The sequence below is a fragment of the Sander vitreus genome, chromosome 7, assembly GCF_031162955.1.
Source record: "Sander vitreus isolate 19-12246 chromosome 7, sanVit1, whole genome shotgun sequence".
In the NCBI taxonomy this organism is placed as follows: domain Eukaryota; kingdom Metazoa; phylum Chordata; class Actinopteri; order Perciformes; family Percidae; genus Sander; species Sander vitreus.
This window is the reverse complement of record NC_135861.1, coordinates 2,127,199-2,150,695: the sequence shown is the minus strand read 5'-3', so window position 1 is coordinate 2,150,695 and position 23,497 is coordinate 2,127,199. Positions and strand designations below refer to the sequence as shown.

Genomic DNA, 23,497 nt, shown 5'->3' with positions numbered 1-23,497 from the left:
GAAATATATTTCCTGTCAGTTTCTATAATTTATGCAATAAAAACCGTAATAATTATACATATTTGTGTATGATTGCAGTCTAAGGTGGTGTCCTTTTTAGTTTATTGGCCTGGTGTGACAGGTGTCATGCCAAAAAAGTGATCATCTGCCCAAAACTGCTGTCCATGGGACAGGCACAGTTAAAGCTATAGTGTTAGTGAATGTATTGGCCTTTTAAAGGTATTTCAACAGTTCAAAAGTACTGGGTGGGCTAAAATATGTCAGATATAAACCTCCATAAATGAAATCAAGTCATTTTGAGGCAGAAACAACCTTTCAAACACAAGGTAGGAGCTGCAATCCCTTTTGGGCAAGTGCAAAAAAAGGCAAGTAAAAAGCATTTTATGGGTTGTATGTCCCCTTTTACAAATGTAACGTAGCTTCAAATAAGCCAGTAGCAAGAAAGCCACTTGTGTCTGTCTGTGTTTCTAAGGAATTATAAGTTCTGCATTTTTTGAGATAGAGAAACTCATGATTCTGACAGTATTTGAACGCAGCAGACGTTTCCTAGGAGCAGTGCACATGCGCACTGGACTGAGCAGCTGGCGCCAAGCTTCGACATGCTCACGCAGAGAGAGTTGAGCAGGTTACTGCAGTGACTTTAACTACTTTTCGCTGCTGTTTAAGACAGTCGGTGTTAACTCTTAACGTTACACTTTTCACCCATGTAAACGTGTTTGACAGACAGCCTGGAGCTACGAGGAATTGTCACAAAGTGCGTCATTTTTAGCACTAACGTTACGTTAGTTTTGCTGCTGCTGATTTACTAGCTAAGATACACGCAATGCCTTCACTCTCTCTCGATGGAGTGACAGTGAATTTCCCTTTTCCTCCATATGGCTGTCAGGTGGACTACATGAACAAAGTGATCGAGTGTCTTAAGAAGGTAATGCTATGCTGTAATGCTGTCATGTGTTAACACACGTTTTGGTAATGTTTTTTCCGCTGGACAGTCGTGCAGGAAATCATTCATCTGGCGTTACGTTAACGTAACCGTTGTAAATAACGTAATTCTTGCTTTATGTTAAGTGAGAGCTTTGTCATTTACAGTCCTCTGTGGGATAGACGACCAGTCTTATTAATGTTGCTGCCTTTTCTAATCAACTGGCTTTTTTTTTAATACAATACTAACTAGGTCTTAACCTAGTCGTTTCTTGAGCTGCAACAGTAAAGTCTCTATATAGATAAAACCACTAGAAACAAATCTAAAATGTCAATAAAGTAAATCATATTCCTGACATTACAATACTTAGCGAAGTTTAGAAAGAATAAAGAAACGGACATCATATAGCTAGTGTCAGTCTAGCTAATCCTTACAGACCTTTTCAATGGAATCTCATTGCTAGGCAACAGCCTGGACCCTTGTTAACGGCCTGTGATATGATGTCATTCACATACACTGAAGCAGGAAATCAACTTGGGGCCATTTACAATGTTTATGTCTACAACTGTGAAGTCTTTTGAAGCCAGGAGTTTTTCATTTTGGCCGTCGCCATCTTGGTATTTTGGAGCCAGAAATGAACATATTTCGACTTAAGGGCAGCGCTGGGGAGGATAACGAAGGCTGGATCTGAAGTCTCTTATTTTATATCTCCCGGAAGTTGTTCTGGCCCTCCGTTGTGAAGGCCGTCTCAAAGCTCTTATTCCCGCTGAAGAAGCAAGGAGCGAGGATGGAGGAGGGATCTCTGAGGGAGCTATGAGCGAGGATGGGGCTCTCTGAGGAGCTATGAGCAAGGATGGAGGAGAGATCTCTGAGGAGCTATGAGCGAGGATGGAGGAGGGATCTCTGAGGAGCTATGAGCAAGGATGGAGGAGGGATCTCTGAGGAGCTATGAGCAAGGATGGAGGAGGGATCTCTGAGGAGCTATGAGTGAGGATGGAGGAGGGATCTCTGAGGAGCTATGAGCGAGGATGGAGGAGGGATCTCTGAGGAGCTATGAGCGAGGATGGAGGAGGGATCTCTGAGGAGCTATGAGCGAGGATGGAGGAGAGATCTCTGAGGAGCTATGAGCAAGGATGGAGGAGGGATCTCTGAGGAGCTATGAGTGAGGATGGAGGAGGGATCTCTGAGGAGCTATGAGCGAGGATGGAGGAGGGATCTCTGAGGAGCTATGAGCGAGGATGGAGGAGGGATCTCTGAGGAGCTATGAGCGAGGATGGAGGAGGGATCTCTGAGGAGCTATGAGTGAGGATACAGAGAGCAGCCTTCCTGGAAGCTGTGCAGCTGGAAGCCGTCGCTAACGGCGCCCATACAGCTGACGAATTAACGTGACACTTCTGAGAAAAGGACGTCTCATCCCACTAAGAACACATTTCCTCTCTCCTCGCATGATTTCCTCGCATCTCTCCCATGCTTCCTCGGTGGGACGGACTAAGACGCGAGGAAGAGGAGAAAGTGAAGGAACTGGGGCTGCAATTTAAGAACCTGGGATGCAGCCTAAGCCAGTGTAGTGGCTTCAATGGCGCTGCGCTAAGCTAAACACTAAACAGGGAAAGTCGCCGATTTTCAACCCTTCTGATGCGAGTCATCCAGCGGCATCACTTTATATATTAATTTCTAATAGCTGTATTCTCATTAACCTGACAATATGCAAAATTTTGCAGATCATCTCCAAAGATGAAACCAGTGTTGGTGTCTCCCTGTTTGTTTCAGAAGCAGAATGGGGTCCTGGAGAGTCCCACAGGTACTGGTAAAACTCTGTGCCTGCTGTGTGCCACCCTGGCCTGGAGAGAGTCCTTCAAGGACAACATCTCTGCCCGCAAGATAGCAGAGAGGCTAGGTGGGGAGGACATGTTCCCAAAAACACCCCTGTCATCCTGGGGGACGGCTGCTACGGACGGTGACACGCCAAGTATGTTCATATCATATCAACCGACAGCTCAGTGCAGTTTTAAGTGTTGTATTCTTCAAGATCTGGTATTGGGTTAACACGTGAACACCAGAATTAGTTTTGGAAACAAAAAGGATCTTACTCTTTAACAAAAAGGTCTATCTCTGTAGGGATTTTTTCCATAATGTTGTCAGACGCTTGGAACAATAATCTGAGCCTGTCAGTGGCAAAAAGGAGTGTAATTACCTAATAACTTACATTGCAGCTTGTTTCACTCTTAATACTGGACCAATGGTCCAGTTTGTTAGTCTGATTGTTGTTCCCATCGGTCACTTAGACACAAAAACATGGGAATCTAGGATCCAGGATGAAAAACAACTGTTACCCTTTAAGCTGGTAGATGATGTCAGCAATGTCACATCCTCCCAAGTCACTGCTTTAACTCTACACTTACATTGACAGAATTGGTCATTCCATTATACTCGTTAAAGGAACACGCCGACTTATTGGGACCTCAGCTTATTCCCCGTATCCCCCAGAGTTAGATAAGTCCATACATACCCTTCTCATCTCTGTGCGTGTTGTAACTGTCTGACCCCCCCCCCCCCCAACCGCTAGCCTAGCTTAGCACAGATCCTGGAGTTAACCGACTCCATCTAGCCTACTGCTCCCAATAAGTGACAAAATAACACCAACATGTTCCTATTTACATGTTACAAATAACAAGGTCACATGACACACAGCCATCTTCTTTTTTTAAAGGTGCTCTAAGTGATGTCACACATTTTTTAGGCTACAACATTTTTTGTCACATACAGCAAACATCTCCTCACTATCTGCCAGCTGCCTGTCCCCTGAACACACTGTAAAAAATTTTTTTAGGCCTTTATTGACAGGACAGCTGAAGAAATGAAAGGGGAGAGAGAGGGGGGAATGACATGCAGCAAAGGGCCGCAGGTTGGAGTCGAACCCGGGCCCACTGCGTCAAGGAGCAAACCTCCACATATGGGTGGCCACTCTACCAACTGAGCTATCAGGGCACCCAGACACAGCCATCTTCTAACCGTATATAAACTGGGAACTATATTCTCAGAAGGCGAAGCACTGCTACTTCTGCTACTTGGGCGGAGTGATTTTACTCCAACTCTGAGCGAACTCTCTTCCTCACCATGGAGCTTCTCAGGTGCTGCGAGCAAATCACTCCGCCCAAGTAGCAGAAGTAGCAGTGCTTCGCCTTCTGAGAATATAGTTCCCAGTGGGTGCATCAGACAGAGTTATGACACGCACGGAGATGAGAAGGGTATGTATGGACTTATCTAACTCTGGGGGATACGGGGAATAAGACAAAGTCCCAATAAGTCGGCGTGTTCCTTTAAGGAGAAACAGCAGCTGACCTGGCTACTGCATCGCTATGGTATTCATGTTACTTTATGAAATGTAATGTAATTATTGTTGTGTGTTGTCGTTGTTTCTCAGCCTACTACACCGATGTTCCCAAGATCATATACGCATCCAGGACGCACTCTCAGCTGGCACAGGTTATCAACGAGTTAAAGAACACTTCATATAGGTAAACTATCACTTTTACAAAGTGTTAGAAATACACTTTGATTATGCAAGATGAATGTTGATGTGTACGGTGGTTTCCCATGGAATCGTACTGTTATTAGGGTCAGCTCGGATAACTAAAAACATTATTACGACCATTATGAGATAAACACTAAAATGCGTGCCAATGTTGCTGTTATGTGGATCATCGACTGATCTTTAAACACATTAAAAATGTTTAACATTGACTTAAAAGGCTTAAAGGAGAATTCCGGTCGATTCCAACACTTAGCTCTGTTTGTTTCGGTGTTGTAGTTTGTAGACGGTCCCTAAGCACTCGTCTTGCCGTCTCAACACCGGAACTAAACCGAGGTATGAATTAGCACGACTTTCATGCATTTCTTTCACATCTACTGCAGTCAGATTCACTGTGTTCACTCGGAAGGAATCACTGCACGTGGGTAGGCACTGTTAATGACATTTCGAACATGTTAAGAGGCTGAAAGCACGTTTAAAACTTGCACGGTTTCAGCCTCCTGGGTGCTAACGCTAGCAGGAGGATAACACGGTGTAGGCAGCACCGATTGTTTTCGTTTTTTTCGCTACTGACAGCACTCCATTTGCAAACAACAGAGCTACGTGTTGAAATCGACCGGAATTCTCCTTTTTCTTCAAATGGCCTCGTCAAATACACAAACACATCAAAACCATTTGTACATAGTAACCAACCCATCATAAAAACATGTGCAATGAAGACAAGAAACCCCAAGGGGCTTGTAAAGGGTCTCCCTTTAACATAGAGTATGATTACAGTTTAATATGTCACCAATGGTGTCGATGGATGGACCATTGACACCATTATCGGACAGACGCCAGTTCACTGCAAATCGACCATAGTTTCTGTCACCCGCGGTGTCCCCCAGGGTTCTGTACTTGGTCCCACACAGATGAACTGAGTTTTAGGCAAACCTTTCTGGCAAACCCATATATCAATGTAATGCTGCTGTCTCTCTCTCTCTGTCTCTCTCTGTCTCTCTCTCTCTCTCTCTCTGTCTCTGTCTCTGCTGATTCAGGCCAAAGGTGTGTGTGCTGGGATCAAGAGAGCAGCTGTGTATCAACCAGGAAGTCATGCGTCAGGAGAGCAACCATGTCAAGGTAAGTGATCTGCTAGTTTGGATCAACGGAAGTACATTTCCAGGATAGCTGTCTGACATCGCGCCGGATCTCTCTGTGTGTTGCCGTTCTCAAACTCCGTTCACTTTCGGGAAACAACAACAGACTTTAAGCTAGCAAGCTACACACTGAAAATGTTACGTTTTGAAGAAAACTTGCATCGTGCAGCCAGGCAGACCTGCTCGGTTCTTTCGGGGAATGATTGTAAATATTTACAAAGAATATGTTTAGGGCGTTTCCTCTCTAACTGGGAGGTTTTGGGACTGATTGTTGTGGACGAAGTACACACGGAGATACACTGGTAAGAGATAATGAGGTTTAACCACGTATCAGCTGATTTAAATATCTCACATTACTGTATTGTGTCAACAGTTAACTTCATGTAATATTGTATGTGGAGTTTTATTTTGCGGGGTGCAAATGTTCCACCAAAACAAGTTCCTTCCCGAAACTATTCAGCAGAGCCCCCGTCGCTGCGTCTGGAGCTTAACGCCGCCCAAGACGATTGCAATTGGTTTAAAGAAATGCAAACAACCCAGAGTGTTTTGTTTCTTCTCCTATCCCAGAATGCATCTGTGGCGTAGCCAGACCTTACTCTACACCCCTGTGGCGATAAGAGCCGGCAATGCGAGACTAGCGAACTACCACCCGTTTAGTTCATGATGTAATTACATGCAAAGTCACATGTCGACTGAACCGTCTTAAAGATGCAGACACGCACCCAAATCCTCTGGATTTATTCCAGCTCATTGTCGATGCTTTCAAACTTCAAGTGTTGTTGAGATTCAAAGCACCGACAGTGAGCTGGGAGAATATTTTGGGACTTTGGGGTCGTTAACAAAAATCAGACGGAAACACCTAAAAGAGTACCTGCTGGGTTTGTGTGGATGAGCTGATGCAGCAGTCCGTATTTGGTGAGTGCGTGTTTCTGCTTCTGTGTAAAGAAGACGCAAGAAGTCGCGGTTCTGGCATTGGAGAAGAAAGGTCCGCATTGAACCCATTCAGTGTTTCCTCTATGTTGATTTTGTAGTGGCGGCCCGCCATGGCAAAACTTCTGCCGCCACACTATCAGAAATAGGGCAGATGCACAACGTAGTCGCGGTTGCCTTTTCCAGTTTAACTTATTGTCAAAATGTTTTCTTCCGAGTCGACTATAACGGCTCCACCAAACACGTCTAATTGGACAACGTTCAACTTGTCCGCTCATCGTCCTGATATCAAACATTTGGAAACATTAAAACGGTAAGTTAGTCAGTGTAATATAATATGTTGTTGTTCGGACAGACCTGCCCCCACTGCTAAAAAAGATCCTAAAGGAAACACTGCCATGTGTACAGATTTTAATATATTCCTTGCTGCTTTTCAGGTCCATATGTGCAGAGCAAAAGTTTCCACCAGGTCATGTCTCTTCTACAATAACGTTGAAGGTAATGTTGTTTTTTTAAACGATGTCTTTATTTATTTTTCATTTGTTTTACTATAAGACCTAAAAATAAAAAATGATATGACAGTATCGTATGTACAGATCAATGTTACCTCTAGCAAAGTTATGATATGCATAAATACAGCAATGACCAGTCCCTTCCCCTTCTGGGGTTCACCATTAGTTACATTGTTAGGTATCCTGTCCTGCATTTTCCTCCTGTAGAAGCTCCCCTATGTCTCCTTTTTTTATGGTTAAATGGCTTTCAGATTTCCTCATATACCCCCAATTTGTTTTTTTAATATATATGTTATTGTCTCCATGGGCATACATGGCGCTATATTCTTGATCCAAGCACCAATCGTAGGGGCCTCCATTTTCTTCAAGTTAAGAGCTATAGTCCTTTTTGCCTGTAATAGAGCAACATCAATACATTTATAAAATGTATTCTTGGGGTTTCGGATTGACGTTTGTTGGCTACAGGTGCAGCAATATCATTCTGGGGTCTAGTGAAATGTTCGCAGACTGGATGAACATGGTTTTATTGATCACCACCCTCCAGAATGTTTTCATGTCACACTCCCAGACACGGTGCATAAATGTTCCTCTCGCCTCATTGCATTTAAAACAAACGCCAGGTATATAACTGTTGTATTCTTTGCAGTTTTTGTGTGAAGGTAACACTTGGAAGAACTACATACAGTAGATATCAGGGGGCAACACAACATGACTATAATGAGCAACTCCTACCACACACAACAATCATGGAACAGGCTCCATGTAATAACATTACCACAGTAAGATTACTGCATCATTAATATAAGAACACAGATGGGGGTTCTGTTTTTCTCTGTTTTATTGGGTTGACATGTTTAGAACATCTGGCAAAGGCAGAACATCTGTTTAACTGCTACTAGGACGGGGCAATATACCAATATAAATCAATATCGTAATATGAGACTATAGGGGCCCTATTTTAATGATCTAAGCACACGGCGTTAAGCACCTGACGCAGGTGCGTTTAGGGCGTGTCCGAATCCACTTTTGCTAGTTTGACGGCGGAAAAAAGGGTCCGTGCGCCGGGCGCATGGTTCAAAAGGGTTGTACTTAGTGTCTTCATTAATCATAATCGGGTGTGTTTTGGGCGTAACATGCAATCAACCAATCAGAGATCATCTCCCATTCCCTTTAAAAGCCAGGCGCGTTTGGACCTTGGAGCATTGCTGTTATGATGGAGGATTTGCTGAGCAGGAAGGAGAGAAGAAACTGATCTGCTCGTGCGTGAAGTGAAAGCGCCCGAGCAGATCAGATCATAATACTATTTGTTATTAGGGCTGCACGATATGAGGAAAATGTCAAATTAGTATTATTTTGACTGATGTTGCGATATGATTCACGAGATTGGAGGGAATGATAAATTTTTTGGATCATCATTCTCATTGAAACACACATAAAAATGTACTATAGTCATGTAGTGTGATTTTTGCAAGAATCTGTACCAAACAAAAGGTGTTTTCTGTAGTCCGTAGGATGGGATTTGTAGTCCCAGGACGTCTCTGCTGCAACACAATACTTCATTCAGAACGGTTTGACACATATTGTGCCTTTAACAAATATTGCACCCCCCCCTGCCATTTGGATATTGCACTAGTCCATATTGTGATTTCGATAAAATTGCGATTAATTGTGCAGCCCTATATGTAATGTTTTTATTTTTAATCTTCTGCATGTTTGTGTGCTGCTGCGCGTCCCTGTGTGTGCGCCTAGTCTCCTGCTGTTCATGAGTCTAGGCGCATTTTACTTGTCGTTTGCATTTTTTTCGGGCATTTTCGGCCTTTATTTTTGACAGGACAGCTGAACACATGAAAGGGGAGAGAGATGGGGGGGGGAATGACATGCAGCAAAGGGCCGCAGGTCGGAGTCCAACTCGGGCCCGCTGCGTCGAGGAGTAAACCTCTATATATGGGCGCGCGCTCTACCAAGCGAGCTGCGTGGGCGCCCGAGCCTAGGCGCATTTTACTAATTTGCTGTTAAAATAACAATGAAATGCTGCGTTATTGACCAGTTTTTTGTTGGTCAATGGTGCGATCACTTTCCACTGCATCAAGATAGCAATACGCCCAGAATGCACCTGAACACACCTCCCTGTAAGACCAGCACGCCCAGAATGCACCTGAACACACCTCCCTGTAAGACCAGCACGCCCATGGGCGCACAGATGGGCGCAGGTGCATTGGTATTTAAACGACACAGGTGCTGGACGGTCTTAAAATAGCAAAGGCACTTACGTCGGGCTCTGCGCTGCGCCGGGTGCAAGATAGGGCCCTTGATATCCTAGATTTTGGATATCGTAACATGACATACTGTAAGTGTTCTCTTTTCTTGGTTTTAAAGGGATTTCATTTCCTGAACTTTCCAGACTTGCTTTTGCAGTTTTATTATTGTAGTACGTAGTCATTTTATACACATTACTGATGAATATTGATCATACATCTCATTGTGTTAATGTTTTGTTAAAGCACCAATTGTCAACCCTACAATATCGTCGCAATATTGATATCGAGGTGTTTGGTCCAAAATATCTTTCTATAATAATATAATTTCTCCATATCGCCCAACTCTAACTGCTACTTGTATCGCTTTTACAAGTCTTTACATTTTGTGTCTTTTCTTCCTTAGAGAAGAGCACTGACAGAGACTTGGCGAATAATATCCTCGACGTGGAAGACTTGGTCAAATTCGGCAACAAACAGAGGTGTGATTTATGTTTTCGTGTTCATCTTCTGGTCAGTTACACCAGCAAATCTCCGTCCTGCTTCATTAGAAGTTTAATCAGCGGATGCTTGGTGTTTGTCGAATAGGTGTGTGTGTGTGTGTGTGTGTGTGTGTGTGTGTGTGTGTGTGTGGAATGTAGGACTGCAACTAATAGTTTTCATTATTGATATATCCGCTGATTCTTTTCTCACTGTCTTTTTAGACCAAAAAATGTAAGAATCACAATTTTTCACAACCTCCGTTTCCTAAAACCCAACTTGACCTCCCTAAATAGCTTGTTTAATCCAACAAAAACCCAAAGAGAGAGAGAGATTGTGTGTGTGTGTGTGTGTGTGTGTGAGATGTTACAATGTGACAAAATGATATGACAGTTTAGATTTCAGGGTGATATTTAGGAGCTTATATAGTGACTTTTCAGTGAGTATTGCTGTTGCTGCTCTAGAAGTAATATTTAGTTCATTTTGTCCCTTTTGTGCTGCAGCTTCTTGGTTAAAAAAACTAGTTTCCCTCCAGGCGTTGTTAAACTAGTCCTAGCTTTTTGCATACAGTGTGTACATATTAATTCAAAATGAACATTTTTCTGCAGGGTCTGTCCTTACTACCTCTCCCGATCCTTGAAGCAGCAAGCAGACATCATTTTTATGCCGTACAACTACCTGCTGGATCCGAAGGTGAGCTGACTCGCCGATTCAAAGAGAGTGCTTTGCTACTGACAGACGACCACTGCCAAGTAATCGTCCTAAATGAAAACGTCCTTTTTTATTTTACCTTTTATTTAACCAGGAAGAGACTCATTGAGATTAAAAATCTCTTTTTCAAGAGTGTCCTGGCCAAGACAGGCAGCAGTACAACCTCACATACAGTACATACAAACACAAAATACGCAAAAACACCAAAAAACATAAACAACTGACACAGCAAAGCTTTCAAAGTCAACCACAATCCTAAACACATCAGGCAAAACATCTGCAGCCAGATGTGGCTGCCTCCAAGTCAATCATCATCCTCTTAAAAGCGACCAATGAGACCAGCTCTCAGTTTATACCACTTAGTGTTACTTCTCTTGGGAAAAGGGAAAGTTTGGAGTGTAATTAATTCATTTAACGGAATCGCTGTAATCAAATGATCCTCTTAGGAGGGCCAAGAAGTTAGGTTTGCTTTCATACTGACCTCGTTTGGTCGGATAGTCCGGTTGGTTTGGGGCGGTGTGAAAGCTCATCCGAACTCTGGTGCGGATCAAATAAACCAACTTTGGTCCGCTTAAAAACGGGCGTCTCGGTTCCCTTCCAAGTGAACCAGAGTTTGGTTCCCTTCAGGTGAGAACGCGTTCCGACCCAAATAAAGCAAGTGAACCAAATGCAGAGCATTTACTAGCCTGCAATTTCAACATTGCATACAATTTCCAGACTTATATCTGATTTAAGGGACGATAACTTTCAGATCTGTAAGCTATTCTGAGCACACATCGCTGGTCGTCTGTGTGACATCATCATCTCTCCTCTCGCTGTCTGTCAGCTGCTCATTGTTCGCCTTTTTCTAAAATAGTAGAAACATTAAAGCAGAACCAGAAACCCCCTGACGTATCGGCTAGTTTCTGATATTCGACAAATGGCGTTTTTCCATCACATGGTACCTGCTCGCCTCGCCTCGACTCTACTCGCCTTTTTTGGTTTTCCATTACGAAAAAAAGTACCTGGTACCTGCTAACAGGTACTTTTTTTAGTACCACCTCAGTCGAGGTTCCCAGCGAGCTGAGGCGAGCCGAAAAGGTGACGTGAAAGCGACAGACGGGGGTGTCCTGAACAAACCCGCTATCTTTAAATAGTTCAGCCAGCTGTTTTATTTTTTGCTGCCTCCAGCTTCATTTGAAACTAAATGTGTCTTCTGGCAACAACAACACACCTTCCACGTTCTGTGTGTCGCGTTAGGTCACGGCAGTTTACTGCGGCGCCGCTACGACGGCCAGCCACGCTGAGGCGGGACTAAAATCTGCAATGGAAAACGGACGCACAGTGAGGCGAGTAGAGTCGAGGCGAGTAGAGTAGAGTCGAGGCGAGTAGAGTCGAGTAGAGACGAGGCGAGTCGAGACGAGGCGAGTCGAGCAGGTACCATGTAATGGAAAAACGCCAAAAGTGAAGTGTGAAAGCAAACCGAACCAAATGAAAATACAACAATGTTGCAACGTTACCCCCGAATCACACAGAGAGACTACAGACTCTACTACATTTAACAAGATCATTTAGCGTAATTATCTTACCTCGATGCGACAGGTTGATTGTCGGCTATCCAAATGCCAGATGAACGTCTTCCCCCAAAAATGTTTTCTTTTTCTTTTTCCCCGGATAAAGAATGTTGTAGAATGTTTGGCGGACGACGGTAGATGGCGCGATGACATTCAACCACCAGATTACGCTGTTCGGACGCATCACACGATTCGGACGCATATCACACATTTAAAGATTATTTTCCAATTCATGACACGTTTAAAAAAAAAAAAAAAGTAATACGTTCTGCAGAAAAGGGAGACTGGCGTTGGTCACGGTTTGGAATGAAAGGGAGAAAACGGGACAGAGTAACACGGCGGATATCGCTCATATACATTATTATAATTTCTTTTTTTTGACGACGTAGTTAAGGCGGCAGGCGTGTGTTGCTTAGGCGGCCGCCTTAACTGCAAAGTGCTGCGGGAAACCCTGCACAATGAGGCATATTTTCAGTTGTGATTGAACTGTATTTTTTTGAGGAACTATAGGGCACATCTACAACAGGTCTACAAAATGTATTTTACAAGAAATCCTTCATAGGGAAACCAAAACCCAAAGTATAGAATGATATATTCCACTGACTCACGTAACGTTTTAGTGTTTCCAGATGTTTGATATCAGGACGATGAGCTGACAGAACTGACGAGTTGAACGTTGTCCAATCAGAACGGACCCACCGCGGTGACGTTTTTGGTGGGGCTGTTGGTTTAATAGTCGACTCGGAAGAAAGCGAACGTTTTGACAATAAACTACATCAACGCGACAGTATGTGACGTTAAACTGGACGGGCCCAATGACCTCTGAATAGTTCTACTTGTTGTTAAATTGCAATGTGAGCGGCAGCCAACGGGGGGGGGTGCATTATGTCGGCAGGATACATTGCGACTACATTATGCGTCTGCCCTATTTCTGATACCGTGGCGGCAGAAACTTTGCCATGTCGGGCCGCCACTACAAAATCAACAGAGAGGAAACACTGGTGTGCAGAAGTAAGAAGTGTCCAGTTAGGATTGGCACCAGCATTTCCTCCGTTAACATAACAAGCATGATATGATTAGCTGGCAAGCTAGTTTGCCTACTTGAGTATTCACCACACCATCTTCGCAAGCTTCCAGGACCCCCTTTTTTCACAAGGATGTCTGAATGAACTTCACTTTAGTTGTCCCAAACTAGACCTTTGAGTGCCATCTTTCAGCATCGACGAAGATATTGCAAGAATAGAAGGGCTTTCACCGACGTCCCGTTCTGGGCGGTAACCTGGATGCACGGCCATATTGGAGGCACTCGGTGTAAACAACTGAATGGAGTAATGGAGTATCGTTCGCTTTATGGATATGGCCCTCTCGTTACATATCCAAACCCATGCTGCTATTTTGTTCTTTCCCTTTGTTCCACAGAGCCGCAGAGCGCACAACATCGAGCTAAACGGAGCCGTGGTCATCTTTGATGAAGCTCACAATGTGGTAAGACTGTGTGCGTGATAAATCTTACAAATGGAGATAACAAAACACACTTTTCAAAGACACTCATTATGTTGCACTTGATTGTACTTGTGGGGAAAAAAAAAAAGAAGAGAGAGCTTAAAGGGACAACTTGAAACCCCGCCTACTTTCCTGACCTTTACACACCTTGGCCTATGACTGTGTGAAGGGGCCGTGATTGTCTGCTTTGAAAAGTTACAAAGAATGTCTGACGCTTCAATCATTGGAAAGGGGGTTTCAGACACTGTTAGACAATCTAACAAGCACTTGGAATCTGCACATTTGCTTTCCAATCCATGTTTACACCTAGCCTGGTCCTACCAGACTCTGGTACACTAGCCTGGTCCTACCAGACTCTGGTCCATTAGCCTGGTCCTACCAGACTCTGGTACACTAGCCTGGTCCTACCATACTCTGGTACACTAGCCTGGTCCTACCAGACTCTGGTACACTAGCCTGGTCCTACCAGACTCTGGTCCATTAGCCTGGTCCTACCAGACTCTGGTCCACTAGCCTGGTCCTACCAGACTCTGGTACACTTGCCTGGTCCTACCATACTCTGGTCCATTAGCCTGGTCCTACCAGACTCTGGTCCATTAGCCTGGTCCTACCAGACTCTGGTACACTTGCCTGGTCCTACCAGACTCTGGTCCATTAGCCTGGTCCTACCAGACTCTGGTCCACTAGCCTGGTCCTACCAGACTCTGGTCCACTAGCCTGGTCCTACCAGACTCTGGTCCACTAGCCTGGTCCTACCAGACTCTGGTCCATTTCATTTGTCCAGAGAGTCTGGCCACTCTCCATTGACAAGTGTTAACTTCCTTGAAGGTGGGTACTCTGTTGAAGTTTAAAACTATTAGATCTGCCCACTCTGGATCTGCCATAACCAATCGCTAACGTTTGGTCGTGACGTCGGCTTAGCATCGCTAGCGTTAGCCTTAGCCAACTCCTTCACCACTAACGGAGCGAGCTGGAAAATCAAACTGTTCCCGGACCTCGTGGGGAGGAGGGCCACAACATCATGGCCCCCAACACAACTCGGCAAAGATCGTTCTTCCTCGGGCTTTAACTTCTGGATATTCGGCAGCGTTGCCACGACGGACCGAAGGAAAATTAAAAAATTGAGCGGAAGTACGTAGGAGGGCGGAGCCAGGCTAATTACACCAGCAATTTGGATTTAATTTGATTGAATGTTGCAGACTCGCTAATTTTCAAACGTATAGTTTGTTTGCTCTGGTCAGGCTCAGTTGATGAGTTTGTAAGCCATCCATCCATCTTCATCCGCTTATTCGGGGTCGGGTCGTGGGGGTAGCAGCTCCAGCAGGGGACCCCAAACTTCCCTTTCCCGGGCCACATTAACCAGCTCCGACTGGGGGATCCCGAGGCGTTCCCAGGCCAGGTTAGAGATATAATCCCTCCACCTAGTCCTGGGTCTCCCCCGAGGCCTCCTCCCAGCTGGACGTGCCTGGAACACCTCCCTAGGGAGGCGCCCAGGGGGCATCCTTACCAGATGCCTGAACCACCTCAACTGGCTCCTTTCGACATGAAGGAGCAGCGGCTCTACTCTGAGCTCCTCACGGATAACTGAGCTTCTCACCCTATCTCTAAGGGAGACGCCAGCTACCCTCCTGAGGAAACCCATTTCGGCCGCTTGTACCCTGGATCTTGTTCTTTCGGTCATGAAGTTTGTAAGCCGATAACCTTAATTGTCACGTGGCGAATCGCTTCAGTATTTTGGTCAATTAAGTCAGCTTTGTCATTAAATCAGAGAGAAACTTTGAGAGGAAGGCTAATGGCACCGTCTCCAGGCTTTCCTCTGTGTACACACATTCTAATCAAGTACAATATTGTTTTATATTTCACAATTACTGTTTTCTGTTGAGGTGGTTCGGGCATCTGGTAAGGATGCCCCCTGGGCGCCTCCCTAGGGAGGTGTTCCAGGCACGTCCAGCTGGGAGGAGGCCTCGGGGAAGACCCAGGACTAGGTGGAGGGATTATATCTCCAACCTGGCCTGGGAACGCCTCGGGATCCCCCAGTCGGAGCTGGTTAATGTGGCCCGGGAAAGGGAAGTTTGGGGTCCCCTGCTGGAGCTGCTACCCCCGCGACCTGACCCCGGATAAGCGGATGAAGATGGATGGATGGATGTTTTCTGTCAGATCATTTATAGACTTTGACGTTTCCCAGCACACAGGAGAGAGAGAAAGAAAAGAGAGGAGCCTATAGCCTCCGTTAGTCATGAATAAATTATGTAAAAAAATGTATAAATGACTCATTCTTGACAAAAGGCAAAAGAGCTGCGTGCGTGCGCACATTTGAATAATGTTGGGATGTAAATGGGTTCGGGCTTTTAAAAAGCTGTCGTTCAAAATGTACTGCTCGGGCCTTGTCGGGCCGAACTTTTAAGGCCGACGCAGGCTGTCTGAACGCGGCCTTATGGTCAAGCAGGTCAGATGTCTGTCGCAAATTGCGGGCGGCACAGATGCATCTCACAAGCCGGAGGCGGCATCTACGTGCCTGTGGTCTTGCCTGTGTTAGCAGGCAAGACCTGCTAACACAGCAGGTCTTGCCTGCCCCCCCCCCCCTCATGTGTTTCTGTGGTCTGCAGGAGAAGACGTGTGAAGAATCGACATCCTTTGACCTGACTCCCTACGACGTAGCCTCAGCCATCACTGCTGTGGACCGGCTGCTGGTGGAGCAGGCTAGAGAAGTCAGCCACGGAGACTCTGTCCAAGACTTCAACGTGGAGTCGCTCAACTCTGGTCAGAAGGCTGATCTGTCTCTCACGTAGAGGGGGGAGGGCGGGCTCTATGGCACTTGATTGAAACAACATTGAACACATATTTGACTGTTATCACAAAATCAGTCCTTACAGAATGTTCTTGAATTCCAGGTTTTAAAATGACAGTAGAGACCATTGCCAAAATCAAACGTAAGTATTCTTAAAGCTATAAAGAAGATTAAAAAGCCTAAAGGTCTTTACGCACCGGGGAGGTTTTTTTGTTGTGTGATTAATTCGCACGTCAATACATTTTTTTGAACTCTTGTTTTTTTTTTTTCGTGAGTACTTTTACACAGAACGTGAAATATTAAGCGACATTAAAGCGGCGTAATCTTTCGGAACAAGGTCGTTTATTTTGTCCGCACCTCGAATAAAGACCTCAACCAATCACGTCGCTTTGTTTACTTATTGTGACGATCTTGGTCTATATCCTCGACGTTCCACTTCCGGGATTGCTCCGTTGCGGCCGGAAATTCCGCCGGACGGCCCTCATTTCGTCCCTCAAATGAGGTTTAACCATGTATCAGCTGATTTAAATATCTCACGTTACTGTATTGTGTCAACAGTTAACTTCATTTAATATTATGTGTTGCGATTTCTTTAGCAGGGTGCAAATGTTCCACCAGAACAAGTTCCTTCCTGAGACTATTTTGCAGAGGCACCGTAACGACGTGTGGCGTTTAGCGCTGCCCGAGACGATTGTGATTGGTTTAACGAAATGCCAATAAACCGTATTTCTCCCATCCAGGAATGCTGTGTTGACTAGTCAGACCTTCCTCCGCAGCGCTGTGGAGGAGGGTCTGGCGATGCGAGACTAGGATGATTATAATTCAACAACAGGAGGCCGTATAGACGACAGACTTATTACTCCTTTCAACCTTGACGGTGGCGTTTACTAGGCTACTACTTTCCGTTCTTACATTTCACAATAACAGCCCTAGACATACGTAGGCTACACCGCGTAACCGTATGAATAGTTGTGATGCGAAATGTTCGCAGGCGATTATTTTGCGTTTATTGGTCACGCCCCCCCCCGGTATGTAACGGCCTATATTTTGAGCATTTGCCATGATTATGTCATAAACTAATTTGGGTCATCAACAATGCTCTGTGGGACTTTTTACAAACTGCTTTTGTCTGCTTTGACAGAGATACTGCTGAATCTGGAAGCTGCCGTCGATTCCTATGAAGTTCCGAGTGAAAAAGGCATCACGAAACCTGGAATGTATGGGAAAGTGTAGAAGATAGTAGGCAGACAGCAGTGTCTGTCAATGGCTCAGTAGGGCTGGGTAACCAAATGTGATTTGATGACTTTTTAGGCAGGGACCGAATTGCCTTTTAAAGTATCGAGTATCGAAAAATGCCTCGTCATTCAATACCCGATTTCAATACCTAAGGTGTAAATCTCATCAGCGTCAGCGAGCCAATAAGCACGCAGCATGCTTCTACCAAGATCTAATAATGTCTGTGATTGGCTGTCTAACGTTGACACGTCGTAGAGACTCCACGTTACATACGAGACACACGGGCTCATGTAGTAGGAGCTGAAAAATAATAAAAATGTGTCCCGTAATGTTGTAGTTTCTTTTTGTTTTATGTAATTGGAAAAAAAAGTATCGTTCGGGAACCGGTATCGAAGTCACGGCACCGGTATCAAATGTTTTTGAACGATACCCAGCCCTACGGCTCAGTCCTTCTGTCTAACCCATCTCCTGGTTAGATGGGTATGAAATGGAATCATCTTCTGGTTAAAAAGCCCAAAACTGTAATCAGAATCATCAAACATTTGAAGTGCTCATATTATGCTAATTTTCAGGTTCATAACTGTATTTAGAGGTTATATCAGAATAGGTTTACATAATTTTCAAAAAAAAACACCATATTGTTGTACTGCACATTGCTGCAGCTCCTCTTTTCACCCTGTGTGTTGAGCTCTCTGTTTTAGCTACAGAGTGAGACCTCTCACTGCTGTTCCTTCTTTGTTGGGAGTCGCACATGAGCAGTAGCTAGGTAAGGACTACTAGCCAGTCAGAAGCAGAGTATGAGGGCGTGTCCTGACAGTACCTAGGTAAGGACTACTAGCCAGTCAGAAGCAGAGTATGAGGGCGTGTCCTGACAGTAGCTAGGTAAGGACTACTAGCCAGTCAGAAGCAGAGTATGAGGGCGTGCCCTGACAGTACCTAGGTAAGGACTACTAGCCAGTCAGAAGCAGAGTATGAGGGCGTGCCCTGACAGTACCTAGGTAAGGACTACTAGCCAGTCAGAAGCAGAGTATGAGGGCGTGCCCTGACAGTACCTAGGTAAGGACTACTAGCCAGTCAGAAGCAGAGTATGAGGGCGTGTCCTGACAGTACCTAGGTAAGGACTACTAGCCAGTCAGAAGCAGAGTATGAGGGCGTGTCCTGACAGTACCTAGGTAAGGACTACTAACCAGTCAGAAGCAGAGTATGAGGGCGTGTCCTGACAGTAGCTAGGTAAGGACTACTAGCCAGTCAGAAGCAGAGTATGAGGGCGTGCCTGACAGTAGCTAGGTAAGGACTACTAGCCAGTCAGAAGCAGAGTATGAGGGCGTGGCCCTGACAGTACCTAGGTAAGGACTACTAGCCAGTCAGAAGCAGAGTATGAGGGCGTGCCCTGACAGTACCTAGGTAAGGACTACTAACCAGTCAGAAGCAGAGTATGAGGGCGTGTCCTGACAGTAGCTAGGTAAGGACTACTAGCCAGTCAGAAGCAGAGTATGAGGGCGTGCCATGCTAGCAGCTAGGCGAGCATTATAACGTGTGTTCCAAAGTGACCACGTTTGTCTCTGAAGTAAAGGCTGGACTACAATAGAGCTGTTTGGAGCAGTTTGTGAACAGTGTTTTCTGTTGGAGATGGTAAGTCCCTTTGGGGGCTTTGGGCTTTTTCACTTTGTAAACCTATAATGTGCACAAAAAGATATAACACAATAAAGGGAAGGGAATAAGCCAAAAAGCATAATATGAGCACTTTAAATCATTACAATAAGACTCCAGTGGATATCTTTCTTTTGACTTGCAGAGTGAGTTGAATATGGATTTTTGTAATGGAGTGTCTTGTGTCCGTCTCAGCTTCATCTATGAGCTGTTGGAGAGAGCCCACCTGACCTACAAGAGCAAGACGGAGGTCTACGAAGCTCTGGAGCAGATCACTGGATACTTAGCAGGACGTCAGTATGGCTTCATTCCTTCGTATTTATGTCACTTGATTTTCTTTACATTGTCTGCTGTCCAGCATGTGGTGTAGTTTTTGCAGATGGGAGTTTCATTTCCCTTCATACCAGGGTTTCCCCCGCCATTATAAGTCTCAGGGGCAGCACCTACGCCAAATGGATGTAAAATGCGGCAAAAAACCCCGCCAAAAACGTTGAATAAAGCGTCAAACTAACTGAAAGACTTTTCTCAGATCTAATGATTGTCGTTGGACTTCTTTAGCAAGTTTTGTCTTAAAAGTGTTAATAACACGTGTGTACCGAGTCGACCGTTCTCTGGGATATGTTTTCATGCTAATCGAATGTGACCAGTTTTAGCTCAAACCGCTAATTAGCTTATAACGCTAGTCGTCGGGGCAGAGGGTAAAGTAAAAAGAAATCTCTATTTCTACACCACTAACAAGACTCAAAATATCACCACACGTCCACGGTGGCATAATGAGGGTCCCTACATGTAAACAGGAGCATTGAGAACATTGTGTAGAGAGTGTACAGACAGTTTATTAAAAAGATAGTTTAGAAAGACTTTTTTAAGTCCTGACTTTGGGCATAGTTCAAAGGACTCTGTACGCAAATGGATAGTCCTTCAAGGCTAGTGTTGAGCGCCACCTCGAGACAAACAGTGACAAAAACGTTTTTTAAAGCGACAAACTTTTGAAAAAAGAGAGAAAAACTTAAAACCCTAAATCGTCAAGCAACCAAAAAAGCGACAAAAATGTCTAAACAAAAAAACATTGTAAAACAAACGTCAAAAACCTCAAATAAAAACCACCACCTCGAGGAGCCATGAAGTATCGATGCTGGGAGCAGAGCGCCTTATTTTATGTATTTAAATAATCACATTATATCCATATTTTGGAGCCAGCGTATCGATTCTCGTATCGCACGAAAACGGACAACGATATGTTGCCGTAGCGATATTCTCCCCACCACTAGTCTGCTGGCTCTGTCACACAGAACCTGTTATCAAGCGCCATGGGTTTGTGTAGTAATTTTGTATACCGTATTTTCCGGACTATAAGTCGCATCAGTCAAAAAATGCGTCATGAAGAGGAAAAAAACATATATAAGTCGCACTGGACTAGAAGTCGCATTTATTTAGAAATTTATTTCACAAAATCCAAGACCAAGAACAGACATTTAATCTGGAAAGGCAAGTTATTAAACTCCCCAACAGCCCCCAGAACAAGGGGCTGAATACGGTAGGTGTCCTCTATGTTAACGTAACACATTAACAGTTATTAAACTCCCCAACAGCCCCCAGAACAAGGGGCTGAATACGGTAGATGTCCTCTATGTTAACGTAACACATTAACAGTTATTAAACTCCCCAACAGCCCCCAGAACAAGGGGCTGAATACGTGTAGGTGTCCTCTATGTTAACGTAACACATTAACAGTTATTAAACTCCCCAACAGCCCCCCCCAGAACAAGGGGGGCTGAATACGGTAGAGTGTCCTCTATGTTAACGTAACACATTAACAGTTATTAAACTACCCCAACAGCCCCCCAGAACAAGGGGGCTGAATCACGGTAGGTGTCCTCTATGTTAACGTAACACATTAACAGTTATTAAACTACCCAACAGCCCCCCAGAACAAGGGGCTGAATCACGGTAGGTGTCCTCTATGTTAACGTAACGTAACAGCTCTGTTGACGAGCCTCTCCCAGCAGCACGTTGTTCAAGCACCCATCTGTGGACTCCTTCCTCCAGCTCTGGCCATCTGGATTTCAGCGCGACTAGCTTTCTTTGTTTTCTTCATTGCAGTGAGACTAACCTTTTCTCCAGTCCCTCACAAGTTTCTCTCTCACTCCAAACTCTCGTTCTGCTGCTCGATGACCGTTTCCGGCTGCGTGTTTTACTACCTGCAGTCTCCTGCAGCTTCTTTTCTTTCTCAGTTGTCTTTAGGAGCAGCATATAGTCGTCACAAGCCTAGAGCGCCTCTCGCGGCTGTAGACGGTAATGTTTTCAGCATGAAATAACATGTTACATTATATATATTTTGATATAGAAGTTGCACCTGACTATGAGTCGCGGGACCAGCCAAAGTATGAAAAAAAGTGACTTATAGTCCAGAAAATACGGTAATTAACAAAAGAGTTGTGTGACGTCTGTTTCTCATCAGAGCAAGGAGTGTTCCTGAACACAACGGGACTGCAGAAGCTTGCTAACATCATACAGGTATGCTACACGGGGAAGCTAAAGGAAGGGTTCTTAAAATACACGTTATAAAATCTTTGTTCTGGAGAGTGAAATGTTCAGATGTATATCAGTCGGTGTGTTCAGCGTGGGGTTAGCCTAGCTTAGCATAAAGACAGCTAGGGGAAACAGCTAGCCTGGCTCTGTCTAGAGCAGTGTTTCTGAAATGGGGTATGTGTCCCCTAGGGGTACTCTGGAGGACTGCAGGGGGTAGGTGTCCCCCTAGGGGTACTTTGGAGGACTGCAGGGGGTACGTGTCCCCCTAGGGGTACTCTGGAGGACTGCAGGGGGTACGTGTCCCCCTAGGGGTACTCTGGAGGACTGCAGGGGGTACGTGTCCCCCTAGGGGTACTCTGGAGGACTGCAGGGGGTACGTGTCCCCCTAGGGGTACTCTGGAGGACTGCAGGGGGTACGTGTCCCCCTAGGGGTACTCTGGAGGACTGCAGAGGGGTCCTATTAACAAAATGTTTAATAGTTCCAAGGCTGTTGTCCAGAACATTGTTCCTCTTTATGTATTTGTGTCGCCTTCTTTGGACCTATTCTCGCCTTCCTTCCTTCTACTATCCTACTTTTTACAAGTTTCTCGCTTCTTTCAAAGTTATGTCACTGTTTTTGAAGTTTTTGATACTATTTTGACCTATTCTTGCCTTCCTTCCTTCCTTCTTTCTACCGCCTTTTTCCAAGTTTTTGTCTTTTTTACAGTTTTTGTCTCCTTTTCTCATCAGCATCTAAATGTTCTCCAGGTCCAAGGCTGTTGTTTAGTAAATCTTAGTAAAGGAGGGAGGAAGGAAGGAGGGAGGGAGGGAGGAAGAGAAGGAGGGAGGGAGAGGAGGGAGGGAGGAAGGAAGGAGGGAGGGAGGGAGGGAGGAAGAAAGAAAGGAGGGAGGAAGGAAGGAAAGGAAGAAGAAAGGAGGAGGAAGGAAGGAAGGAAAGAAGAAAGAAGGAAGGTAGGGAGGGAGGAAAGAAGAAGGGAGGGAGGAAGGAAGGAAGGTAGGGAGGGAGGGAGGGAGGGAGGTAGGTAAACAAGCGAGCAGAGAGTACGAAGCTGTTGAGAGAAATAATAGCAGCGTTGAAGTTCTTCTTCTCTTCCCGTTTGGTGTAGCTGGTGTTCTGCGGCGAGCCGTCAGAAAAGGAGCGACAGCAGCAGATGGAGTCCAACACGGCTTATTTTAAGGTGCGTGTTCATTAAAAACCACGCGTGACCATCTGGAAAATGTATCTCCACACAGTTACTTACAGCATGTATACGGTGATGTCTGCTGTTGGTCTCAGGTTCACATCCATCGAGACAACAGCCATCACAAGAAAACGGCGAGCGCCGACGCGTGGGCGGCGCCTTCAGCTAAGAAACAAGGTAATAATTAAACCTGAATGGAATCTGGAGTCTTTTTACAGGTTTCAGCGCTGACGCACAATCACAATCCGCCAAATTTAGCCGACTGTTTATCTGCTTAGGGTGGAGATGTTTTAACTAGGGTTTCACGACGTTGACACAATGTGATATTGCGATATCCATATTAATTTCGACATTTTTAAACAGATGTAAAATTACAAAAGTTTCGGGAAAACGTGTCAAAATAGATTCATAACAAATACAACACAAGGTTTATTTCAACTGACGGTCATATTGGACTGGTCCAACATGAATAAATACATAAATAAGGACCATGTCTACAGAACAGGACGTGTTCTACTGGTTGGACAGTATATAGTATATAAATAAAGAGAACAGGACATGTTCTACTGGTGGGAC

At 44.9% G+C, this 23,497-nt stretch overlaps 1 protein-coding gene across 2 annotated transcripts in view; it reads left to right on the top strand.

Annotated features, from left to right (window-relative positions):
* Window positions 1–576: 576 nt before the first annotated feature.
* The window catches only part of rtel1 (regulator of telomere elongation helicase 1), a 46,124-nt gene continuing 23,203 nt past the window's right edge, over window positions 577–23,497 (top strand). For both annotated transcript variants that reach the window (XR_013502224.1, XM_078254161.1), the window contains exons 1-15: window positions 577–925; window positions 2,693–2,891; window positions 4,347–4,440; window positions 5,492–5,573; window positions 6,958–7,018; window positions 9,694–9,769; window positions 10,376–10,460; window positions 13,451–13,516; window positions 16,141–16,294; window positions 16,426–16,464; window positions 17,464–17,539; window positions 19,404–19,501; window positions 21,670–21,725; window positions 22,847–22,918; window positions 23,017–23,098. Coding sequence is in view for 1 of the 2 variants with exons in the window: in XM_078254161.1 (XP_078110287.1) it covers window positions 824–925; window positions 2,693–2,891; window positions 4,347–4,440; window positions 5,492–5,573; window positions 6,958–7,018; window positions 9,694–9,769; window positions 10,376–10,460; window positions 13,451–13,516; window positions 16,141–16,294; window positions 16,426–16,464; window positions 17,464–17,539; window positions 19,404–19,501; window positions 21,670–21,725; window positions 22,847–22,918; window positions 23,017–23,098 (1,342 nt within the window). In the remaining variant the exon portion in view is untranslated. The remainder of the gene's footprint in view (window positions 926–2,692; window positions 2,892–4,346; window positions 4,441–5,491; window positions 5,574–6,957; window positions 7,019–9,693; window positions 9,770–10,375; window positions 10,461–13,450; window positions 13,517–16,140; window positions 16,295–16,425; window positions 16,465–17,463; window positions 17,540–19,403; window positions 19,502–21,669; window positions 21,726–22,846; window positions 22,919–23,016; window positions 23,099–23,497) is intronic.